A 12,313-nucleotide genomic window follows, 5' to 3' on the forward strand; every position below is an offset into this window, starting at 1 on the left:
ACTCCAGGTATTACCAGCCATTGTTGAGTGCTTCTTCTTCTCCCCGAAAGTGACCGCATCAGAGGATCAGTGGACAGGATCGGAAAGAAGAGGAAGCACCAACAATGGCTGGGACATGGGAGCCTATAGGTGGCCTGGTCTCACCACTCCAGGCATTACCAGCCATTGATCAGCACTCCCTCTTCTCCCCTGCAGCTGGTGGTGCCTGACACAAGGGATCATGTGACCTGAGCTGTCTGAAAATAGGCCCCTTTATTCAATGTTCTTTTACAGGTTAGTCAGCCTAGGTGTTAGGAGGGGGAGGGGCAGACTAGTTGGGTTGAGGCTGGAATTCCAAAATTCATAATTTATTTATTTATAATTTATCACAAATCACGTCTCTGTCATTTTCAAGGTGGATTCTGAGAAAAAAAACATTAACAACTATGGAGAGGTGTACGAAGTCCAGTGCTCCGAGCAGGTAGGTTCCTGGAAACTATCTCATTTAAAATGTCAATAACTTTGGGGTCGATTTATCAAAAGAAAAGAAAAAATCGCTGCGCACAGCTGTTAATATTAATCCCGGTATGGTGTCTAATCTGTGTATTTCCTATGCTCCAGTTTTTTTCCCCGATTCAAGTATTTCAGGAAAATACCACATCATGGTCACTAGATGGAGCTGACAATCATAGGAAATGCACAACTTGACACACTGCAGGAATTTTTTGCAATGACTGAATGCTGAGACATTCACACAGCAAATTCGTTAGAAACACACCCCTTATTTTCCAAATTCCTTTTAAAAATGGAACTTATATTGACTTTATGATCTTTTTTTTTTTTATTTTTACAAATGTTCTTTCATTTTGTATTATGTTCAGGGTTAACAACTACCTGCCAATTTTTTTCTTTTTACATATATATATATATATATATATATATGTACTGTATACTGTACTAAATAAAAACACACACATATATATATATATATATATATATAGATATGTAAAAAAAAAAATTGGCAGGTAGTTGTTATATACATATACATATACTGTAAAATATATTTTATATATAAAATAGACAATTCCTATATCGCATGGCTGACACCAATTATTTTATTTTTTTACTTTAATTAAAAAAAAAAAAATTAAAAATTAGCAGAAGCAGGTAAAGAACTGTGTGTATATATATATATATATAATAATTGTCTATTTTACATATAAAATATATTTTACAGTAGATAGATCGATAAATGGACAGACAGATAGATCTCAATATCTATATATTTAAAATATTATATATATATATATATATATATATTTTTATTTTTTTATTTTTTTATTTTTTTAAATAAATTTTATATATATATATTTGTCTATTTTACATAGAAAATATATTTTACAGTAGATAGATATAAATATCTATATATTTAAAATATTAGATATATATAATATTTTATATATATTTAAAATATTATATATATATATATTTAAAAATAAATACATTATATATATATATATATATATATATATATATATATATATATATATATATACTGTAAAATATATTGTATATATAAAATAGACAATTCCTATATTGCATGGCTGACACCATCTTTGTCAGTGTAGTATACCGTACTTCCGATAAAGTTTTTGATGAATACGGTTGGCTCCCCCTACAGGACACGTCATTCCTGAACACGCACAAGAACAGTCCCTACGCGTTCCTTAGGGACATGATGAGAGTGGAGGGGAGTGGACTGCAGGTAAGAATTAAAGAGACCCTGTCACCGGGCCATTCATTTCGGCAAAAATCTCAAAAGATAATAAAGTGCATTTAATGTGTTTTATTCGTGTGATTTCCCTGTGAAATCCTCCCTTGTACGGACATTCAAAAGCCTTGAGACTGCTGCTGGGTGCCGCCATCTTTGATGTGACGTCAGTGGACCCAACAGACTCTGAGCTGTCAATTAAGTGACCCTTTATATCAGGGTCTCCAAACTGTGGCCCAGGGGCCAGGCCACCCTTTCCTTGCCCTTATCCGGCACTATTCCTCCCACTGACACCAATGATGGGGCACTATTCCTCCCACTGACACCAATGATGGGACACTATTCCTCCCACTGACACCGATGATGGGGCACTATTCCTCCCACTGACACCAATGATGGGGCACTATTCCTCCCACTGACACCAATGATGGGGCACTATTCCTCCCACTGACACCAATGATGGGGCACTATTCCTCCCACTGACACCAATGATGGGGCACTATTCCTCCCACTGACACCAATGATGGGGCACTATTCCTCCCACTGATACCAATGATGGGGCACTATTCCTCCAACTGATACCAATGATGGGGTACTATTCCTCCCACTGATACCAATGATGGGGCACTATTCCTCCCACTGACACCAATGATGGGGCACTATTTCTCCAACTGACACCAATGATGGGGCACTATTCCTCCCACTGACACCAATGATGGGGCACTATTCCTCCCACTGACACCAATGATGGGGAACTATTCCCTCCACTGACACCAATAATGGGGGACTATTCCTCCCACTGACACCAATGACGGGGCACTATTCCTTCCACTGACACCAATGACGGGACAGTATTCCTCCCACTGACACCAATGATGGGACACTATTCCTCCCACTGACACCAATGATGGGGGACTATTCCTCCCACTGACACCAATGATGGGACACTATTCCTCCTACTGACATCAATGATGGGGCACAATTCCTCCCACTGACACCAATGGTGGGGCACTATTCCTTCCACTAACACCAATGATGAGGCACTATTCCTCCCACTGACACCAATGATGGGGCACTATTCCTCCCACTGACACCAATGATGAGGCACTATTCTTCCCACTGACACCAAGGGTGGAGCGCTATTCTTCCCAATGAGTATAGTGATGGGGCACTATTCCTCCCACTGACACCAGCGATAAGGCACTATTAGTCCCACAGAAAACAATGATGAGATATTTTCTACCTCATTGGTCACAGTCTTCCCCCTCCCCCCCCCCAGTCTAAAGGACATCAAACTGGCTCTTCGGTTAGAAAGTTTATAGTCTCTTGCGCTACAGTATTCCCCTGCACTTCTCCCCCGGCAGCTCCATTAAAGGTTATGTAGGGTGGTGAAAGGAGGGACAGTGGAGCTGGGCCAGCACAGGCAGTCCCAAAAGAGGAGAGAGCTATGACATGCAAGGAGGGAGGGGGAGGTGCTAAGGAATTGACTAGTAAAAAATGTGAGCTCAGATATTGCTGCCGCCTACAAAATGTTCTTGGGGTGACCGGTCCTCCTATGTTGGTCTCTGTTGGTCTCTCCAGGCAAGTTGTCTCTTGAAACTACTGCATCCTGGTCCTGATTCTGCATTTGGGGTGAATTAATCTAAAGTAACTTCTTCTGCTTTCAGGAGGGGAGAATTGGCGCCAACTTCACCTGCACTGACCTGAGCCCATCGGACACCGTCCCAACGTCTGGTATGTAGAGGCCGTCAGAGGACGACTTTGTTTTAAGTTCAGCCCATCAGGGAGACGATGAACAAACTTTTATTTCTATTTAGTTCACAATCTGAAGCCGGGCGACTTCAAGGTCATAGGAGCCCTGGGAGACTCGCTGACTGTAAGTACCGCCCACTGCGAAGAGTGCGAAGAGTGTCCTGCATGAACATTGTAGCAAGTTCAGAATTTATTTATCATTTCATTATTACAGGGAGGGTTAGTGTTGGGGTTACAGGGAGGGTTGGTGTTGGGGTTACAGGGAGGGTTAGTGTTGGGGTTACAGGGACGGTTAGTGTTGGGGTTACAGGGAGGGTCGGTGTTGGGGTTACAGGGAGGGTTGGTGTTGGGGTTACAGGGAGGGTTAGTGTTGGGGTTACAGGGAGGGTTGGTGTTGGGGTTACAGGGAGGGTTAGTGTTGGGGTTACAGGGACGGTTAGTGTTGGGGTTACAGGAAGGGTTAGTGTTGGGGTTACAGGGAGGGTTGGTGTTGGCGTTACAGGGATGGTTGGTGTTGGGGTTACAGGAAGGGTTGGTGTTGGGGTTACAGGGAGGGTTAGTGTTGGGGTTACAGGGATGGTTGGTGTTGGGGTTACAGGAAGGGTTAGTGTTGGGGTTATAGGGACGGTTAGTGTTGGGGTTACAGGGAGGGTTGGTGTTGGGGTTACAGGGAGGGTTAGTGTTGGGGTTACAGGGATGGTTGGTGTTGGGGTTACAGGAAGGGTTAGTGTTGGGGTTACAGGGAAAGTCAGTGTTGGGGTTACAGGGAAGGTTATTGTTGGGGTTACAGGGAGGGTTAGTGTTGGGGTTACAGGGAGTGTTAGTGTTGGGGTTACAGGGAGGGTCAGTGTTGGGGTTGCAGGAAGGGTTAGTGTTGGGGTTACAGGGAGGGTTAGTGTTGGGGTTACAGGGAGGGTTAGTGTTGGGGTTACAGGGAGTGTTAGTGTTGGGGTTACAGGGAAGGTTATTGTTGGGGTTACAGGGAGGGTTAGTGTTGGGGTTACAGGGAGTGTTAGTGTTGGGGTTACAGGGAGGGTTAGTGTTGGGGTTACAGGGAGGGTTGGTGTTGGGGTTACAGGGAGGGTTAGTGTTGGGGTTACAGGAAGGTTAGTGCTGGGGTTAAAGGGAGGGTTATTGTTGGGGTTACAGGGAGGGTTAGTGTTGGGGTTACAGGGAGGGTTAGTGTTGGGGTTACAGGGAGGGTTAGTGTTGGGGTTACAGGAAGGTTAGTGCTGGGGTTAAAGGGAGGGTTAGTGTTGGGGTTACAGGGAGGGTTAGTGTTGGGGTTACAGGGAGGGTTGGTGTTGGGGTTACAGGGAGGGTTAGTGTTGGGGTTACAGGGAGGGTTGGTGTTGGGGTTACAGGAAGGGTCGGTGTTGGGGTTACAGGGAGGGTCAGTGTTGGGGTTACAGGGAGGGTCAGTGTTGGGGTTACAGGGAGGGTCAGTGTTGGGGTTACAGGGAGGGTTTTAAATGTAATTTTTTTTTCTTCTCTATAGCTCAGAGAATCAGCTGTCACTTTCCCCCCCCAGCTAAAATAAACAATGTTTCCTTTTAGTTTCTCTCCCCAAGTTAAATAATGTTTCCTTTTAGTTTCTTTCTCCAATTTAAAAGTAACAAAGTTCCTTTTAGTTTCTTTTCCCGAATTAAAAGAAAGAATGTTTCCTTTTAGTTTATTTCCCCCAGCTAAAAGAAAGAATGTTTCCTTTTAGTTTCTTTCCCCGAGTTAAAAGAAACAATGTTTCCTTTTAGTTTCTTTCCCCAAGTTAAATAAATAATGTCTCCTTTTAGTTTCTTTCCCCGAGTTAAATAAATAATTTCTCCTTTTAGTTTCTTTCCCCGAGTTAAAAGAAACTATGTTTCCTTTTAGTTTCTTTCCCCGAGATAAAAGTAACAAAGTTTCTTTTTAGTTTCTTTCCCCAAGTTAAAGGAAACAATGTTTCCTTTTAGTTTCTTTCCTTCAAGTTACATAAATGATGTTTCCTTTTAGTTTCTTTCCCCGAGTTACATAAATAATGTTTCCTTTTAGTTTCTTTCCCCCAGCTAAAAGAGAGAAAATTTCCTTTTAGTTTCTTTCCTCGGGTTAAAAGTAACAAAATTTCCTTTTAGTTTCTTTCCTCGGGTTAAAAGTAACAAAGTTTCCTTTTAGTTTTTTTCCCCGCGTTAAAAGAAACAATGTTTCCTTTTAGTTTCTTTCCCTGAGTTAAATAAATAATATTTCCTTTTAGTTTTTTTCCCTGAGTTAAAGGAAACAATGTTTCCTTTTAGTTTCTTTCCCCGAGTTAAATAAACAATGTTTCCTTTTAGTTTCTTAAAAGAAACAAAGTTTCCCTTAGCTCGGGGGAAAGTGACAGCTAATTTTGGGAGAAAAAAGCTGGCAATTGCATTTAAAAATTGGCGCCGACTTACACTTCGTATTGTGAAAAAAATTGGTAAACCGAGGTGTTCTTTTCAATGGATTTTCATTCGTAATTACGTGAACCGAGGCGTTTGTACACCGAGGTCCGCCTGTACATCGATTGGTTTGCGTGAAAGCTTTAGCACCTACAAACCATGAGATATGTGTATATATATATACTGGATTTTCTATTTATTTTTGTACTACTAATTATGGCGATCAGCGACTTATAATGAGACTGTGAAAGTGCGGTGGGCAATCTGACACTAACTGACACGGTTCCTGTGTGAATCACATGGGATTCACCGCACAGATGTGAACACAGGCTAAAAGATCTCTTTGTTTTTCTTCCCTGTTTTGCAGGAATAAGAAGCAGAGAGATTGTTCCCTCTGTACAGAGCCCTGTGTTGAATGTCAGCACAGAGCTCTGGGCTGTGATTGGACACCGCCGATCAGCAGGTCCCAGCTGCAAATCATTGGTCGGGACTTGTTGACAGGCTCCTGCTGTGTACAATCACAGCGGGTGCCAGCCAGGGGTGGGGCATGCCAGGCAGCGACGCAAGGGTGCACAGCCAATCTGCAGTACATTGCAGGCAAGAGGTCCACAAGCTCCCAGCTCTCTCTTTTCTACCCAGTCTGGGTGGAGTTCAAGCCCCGCCCAAAAAGAGTCAAAATTACCAGGTTAAAAATAGCCCACTAAAAAATAAATAACAAAACCAGATTTGCTACAATATTCAAAAATTTGACCCTACCCCCAGTCCTTTTTTCTGCCGATAGATGTCCTCAGTCTGATGGCCAGCATCATTCAACTCACTGCCTCTGAGCCCAGGCCATCCCGGACCAGCCCCCAAGCCTGTGACTGGACAGTGAAAGGAGAAGCAGCGCAGTGATGAGCTCATCTCACATGCTTCTTGTCGGCACATCCGCTGGTGGCTCCTTGCGCTGCTTCTTCCTCTCGCACTCCAGCACTGCGGTACAGGGACTGCACACGTCTGACGTCGGGTCACCTTCAGGGACTTACACTGCTAATATTTAAAAAAAAAAAATGTAATTGTAAATGAATGAAGACAGAACTGCAACGAATTTTGTGTTTTATATCGACCTGGAGGTCAGCTGTCAGTCTAACCCAGATGGTCCTTGGTGTTACAGGCAGGAAATGGTGCCGGAGCTTTCGTCCTGGACGTCTTAGATGTGGTCACCGAATATCGGGGAATGTCCTGGAGGTCAGTGTGAAGATTGGGTCAGAGGCTGCAGGGTTGAACGCAGAGGAATGCAGTTGGCTGCATTTTGAAGGGGCTCGGCAAATGAACAGCATGAATATGGATGCAACCCTGGCCAATTGCAGCGGAAGGCAGTGCCATTGCATGCTGGGAGTGGTACCCACATGGAAGAAAAATATATTTGAAATGCAACAATTTTGCCATATTCAATATGTGTATATATATATATATATATATATATATATATATATATATATACTGCATATTGAAATGCTTTTTTATTACAAAATATATGAAAAATATTAAAAAAAATATTTTTCATATTTTTTTTTTTTTGTATATTTTAAAAATATTCTTTCCAAATATATTGCCATACAAAATATATAAATAAATATTTTTTAAAAAAAATACATTTCAAAAATACTTTATGTCTTTAAAATTAGAAATCTACATTTCTGGAACGGTTTTACAAATATATGTAAAAATGTATATGTTAAAAAAAAATCTGAAGAATATATTTAAAAAATATATATATTTTTTAAATATATTAAATTTTTATAACAGATAACAAAATAATTTTAACATATATTTTTACATATATTTGTAAATGCATTCCAAAAATGTAGATTTGTATTTTTAAAGACACACAGCATATTTGAAATGTATTTTTAAAAATATCTTTCATATATTTTGTAATAAAAATGCATTTCAGCATGAAGTGTGTGTGTATATATATACATATATATATTTAAATATATTTAATATGGCCAATATTGTAGCATTTCAAATATATGGCAATATAATTGGGAAGAATATTTTTAAAAATTATTTAAAAAAACATATATGAAAAATATTTATAAAAATATTTTTCATATATTATGTAATAAAAAATACATTTCAACATCCATTATATGTATGTATGTATATATATATATATATATATATATATATATATATATAAATTTTAAATATATTTAATATGCCCAAAATTGTAGCATTCCAAATATACAGCAATATATTTGGGAAGAATATTTTTAAAATATATGTAAAAAAGAATATATGAAAAATATTTTTCATATATTGTGTAATAAAAATGCATTCAATATGCAGTGTATATGTATATATATAGATTATTGCAGCATTTCAAATATATGGCAACTTATTTGGGAAGAATATTTTAAAAATATATTAAAAAAGAATATGAAAAATATTTTTAAAACTATTTTTCATATATTATGTGATAAAAACGCATTTTAACATGCATTATGTGTATATATATATATATATATATATATAAATATATTTTGAAATATATTTAATATGGCCAAAATTGTAGCATTCCAAATATACGGCAATATATTTGGGAAGAATATTTTAAAATATATTTAAAAAATATATATGAAAAATATTTTTCATATATTTTGTAATAAAAACCCATTTCAATATGCATTATGTGTATATATATATATATATATATATATTTATTATTGTAGCATTTCAAATATATGGCAATATATTTGGGAAGAATATTTTAAAGATTTATTTCAAATATATATTTCTTCCATGTGGGTATTTATAGTCTGTGAGCACATGGGTTCAGTGTCTTTTCTGGGAGTGGATTGCACCAGCCAGGCTGGAGGTAGGTTGCCTCTCCTGGCACTGGCTGCCATGCGGCCTCAGGAGGGTCGACCGGAGGGCCTGAAGTTAGAGAGAGTGACCCCGGGTTCTTCGGTAAGCTGACTAAGGGGAGTTGCCCCCAAAGCTCTCTCTGGTATCACTGGAGGGTTCCGTCTGGAAGATTGTAAGGAGGTAGCCATGCTGCCCTCGGGCCTTGTGAGTGCTGACATTGAGGAATCTGGGGACTCTGTGTGCTTTGTTACCACCCCCGGGGTTTGATAGTCAGTGTGGGTCTGGAGAAAGGGAACACTGCCTAGTGTTCTGAGACAGACAGAAGGATGGTAATGTATCTGTTTAATGAATATTTCTCGTCTTCTTCCTCGCAGTATCGGTGGAGATGAAGACCTCAGTAACATCACCACATTGGCAAGTATGTTCCATATCTTTGTGCCAAGTCAGTTGTAATGACAGGTCCACTTTAAAGCTGGAGTCCACCCAAAGTTGATATTTGGGTAGCAGTGGAATATGTTTTAAAGCCTAACTCCACGTTTCATGTCCCTGAAAACAGTCTGTGTGGGCCAAGTTGGCCAAAAAAATGTAAACATTTATTTAATTTTTTTAAGGGTTAGAGGGTTATTTATTTATTGTTACATATTATTAATTTATTGTATTTATTGATTATTTATGATTATTAATATTTATTTTATATTTATTTATTCATTAATTATTATTATTTAAAGGGACATGAAATGTGGAGTTGGGCTTTAGGCTGGATTCAGATTTGAGCGATTTGTAGCCTGAATCTCAAAAACACGAGAGGAGAAAAAAAATCAATTATTCTCAATGGAGAGGGTTCGCGTCTCCACTCCAAGTCAACTGCTGGAGCTTTATTTGTTGCTCAGTTCAAAAAGATTTTTAATTTCATATAAACTATTGGAAACGCATGATTTGTACATTTGTGCGAGCGTTTGTGCGTGAGTTTCTGATGAAATGAAAAAATGTTTAAAAAAACAATAGTAATAATATATGCATAAATAAATGTAAAATAAATTAAAATCATCATAAATAAATAATACATAAATAAAATAAATTCAAATTATGTAATAATAAATAAATAGTAATTAACCCCTAAACTTAATCCCCTAACCCTAAAAAAAAGGAATAAATTATTATTAACAATAAATATCATAATTTATTTATTATTATTATTTATTATTATTAATAATATATATTATTATTAACATTATTGTTGTTATGATTAATAAATAGTACATTATGATTAATAATACGTATTCATTATTATTAATAATAATAAATATATTATTTATCACATTATTATTAACATTATTAATAATAATAATATGATAAAACATCTTAACCCTTACACATAATAAATACATACATTCTTCTTCTTCTTATTATTATTATTATTAATAATAATAATAATAATAATAATAATGAGAAGAAGAATTTATGTATTTATTTTGTGTAAGGGTTAAGATGTTTTATCATTTTATTATTATCATTATTATTATCATCATAATTAATTAGAATAATAATTAGTTTATTTTTTTAAGGGTTAGGGGGTTATTTAATATTTCTTTATTATTACACATTATTAATTTATTGTATTTATTGATTATTTATGATTATTATTTATTTTACATTTATTTATTCATTTATTATTATTTATTAATATATTATTAAATAATAATAATGTTAATAATAATAATAAAAAATATATTATTATTAAAATTATTGTTAACATTATCATTATTGTTATTATATATATATATATATATATATATATATATATATATATATTTATTATTATAAATATATTATTGTTAAAATGATTATTAACATGATAATTATTATTATTATTATTATTATTAAATAATAATACATTATATAATAATAATAGTAAAAAATATATTATTTTTAACATTATTATTATTAATAATAATAATAATAATAATGATAATATGATAAAACATCTTAACCCTTACACAAAATAAATACATACATTCTTCTTCTTCTTCTTCTTCTTCATAATTAAAATTAATAATAATAAGAATTTATTTAATATTTATTTACTATTACATATTCATTTATTGTATTTATTGATTATTTATTTATGATTATTATTATTTAATTTACATTTTTTTATTCATTAATTATTATTATTAGTGTTATTATTAACACCCTAATCCTAACAAAAAAAATTAATAATAAGAAGACACTAAATAAAATATTAACCGCACTATGCCATACTCTAACCAAAAAAAAACAAAATAAAAATAAATGAATAATAAAAAATAAATAAAAGCTGATGGAAGAGCTAAAGAAGCTGAAAGACATAGCAACAAATGATGCAATAGATGATATTTTTCTCTATTGGCTAATGAAAAAAATGCCAAAGCTCAAAAACGCCTAAAAGACGCTGTGTAAAAAGACGCTCAAAAGTTGCACGCGAAACCGTGCGAAAAACGCTCCAGTGTGAATCCAGCCTGATATCCGCAGTACAAGCTCCGCCTTTGGACGCGTTTTCTGGTGTAATAATACTTCTGTGTCCACGTGACCGCGCTGCTTTCCATCTGCAGACATTTTCCGGATGTTCAATCCCGACATACAAGGCTTCTCCACGGGGAAAGGATTCCATGTCCTGAATCGATCGCAGCTGAACCGCGCCGTTCCGGGAGCCAAAGCAGAGTAAGACGATTCAAATGAGAAATGATCACATGCCCCGCCCCCTCCAATCACCGCCATTTTTGCTGGTACAGACAGGACCCATTTCAGAAACCGTGAGCCAAGGTGACAACCAGGGCTGCTGTTAGAAACCGCGTGGCTCCATACAACCCCCCCCCCCCCCAAAAAAAACACAGTTTACTATGCTTCAGTTACAGTATGAATGAACACAGTGAGTGATCGGTACTGATCACTCATTGTGTTCATTCAGGAAAGAAAGGGGCTGGTAAATGTGACATATTCAGCGGACCCCTCCCCCACTCTCCATCCTGAGGGATCTCATTGTGCTGGTGGGAAGGAGAGTAGGGGAGCCGGCAGCCCTGCGGGGGGGGGGGGGAGAGGGGGGGTCCCACATGGAAGAAAAATATATTTTAAATATATTTTTTAAAATATTCTTCCTGAATATAATCGACATATATCTGAAATGCTACAATTTTGGCCGTATTCAATATATTTCAATATATATAGTTTCTTTCTTTTGGTGGGATTTTATTTTTTGCGCTATAAACAAAAGAGCAAACAAATTTGAAAAAAAAAAACATTTTTCTTTGTTTCTATTATAAAATTTTGCAAACAGGTAATTTTCTCCTTCACTGAGGTGTGTTGATGAGGCAGCACTGATGGGCACTGATAGGCAGCACTGATGGGCACTGATAGGCAGCACTGATGGGCACTGATAGGCGGCACTGATGGGTACTGATAGGCGGCACTAATGGGCACTGATAGACGGCATTGATGGGCACTGATGGGCACTTATAGATGGCACTGATGGGCACTGATAGGCAGCACTGATGGGCACTGATAGGTGGCACTGGTGGGTACTGATAGG

The 12,313-nt window shown here is 36.9% G+C and overlaps 1 protein-coding gene across 1 annotated transcript in view; it reads left to right on the forward strand.

The window, feature by feature from the left end:
- PLB1 (phospholipase B1) overlaps positions 1-12,313 on the forward strand; it is a 188,453-nt gene that overhangs the window by 70,809 nt on the left and 105,331 nt on the right. The window contains exons 15-21 of the mRNA XM_089658470.1: positions 395-460; positions 1,661-1,744; positions 3,418-3,484; positions 3,568-3,626; positions 7,049-7,122; positions 9,123-9,166; positions 11,340-11,448. Coding sequence (XP_089514596.1) covers positions 395-460; positions 1,661-1,744; positions 3,418-3,484; positions 3,568-3,626; positions 7,049-7,122; positions 9,123-9,166; positions 11,340-11,448 — 503 coding nt within the window. The remainder of the gene's footprint in view (positions 1-394; positions 461-1,660; positions 1,745-3,417; positions 3,485-3,567; positions 3,627-7,048; positions 7,123-9,122; positions 9,167-11,339; positions 11,449-12,313) is intronic.

The sequence above is a fragment of the Staurois parvus genome, unplaced genomic scaffold (assembly GCF_062004578.1).
Source record: "Staurois parvus isolate SC_StPar_1 unplaced genomic scaffold, SC_StPar_1.0 ptg001073l, whole genome shotgun sequence".
Taxonomy (NCBI): domain Eukaryota; kingdom Metazoa; phylum Chordata; class Amphibia; order Anura; family Ranidae; genus Staurois; species Staurois parvus.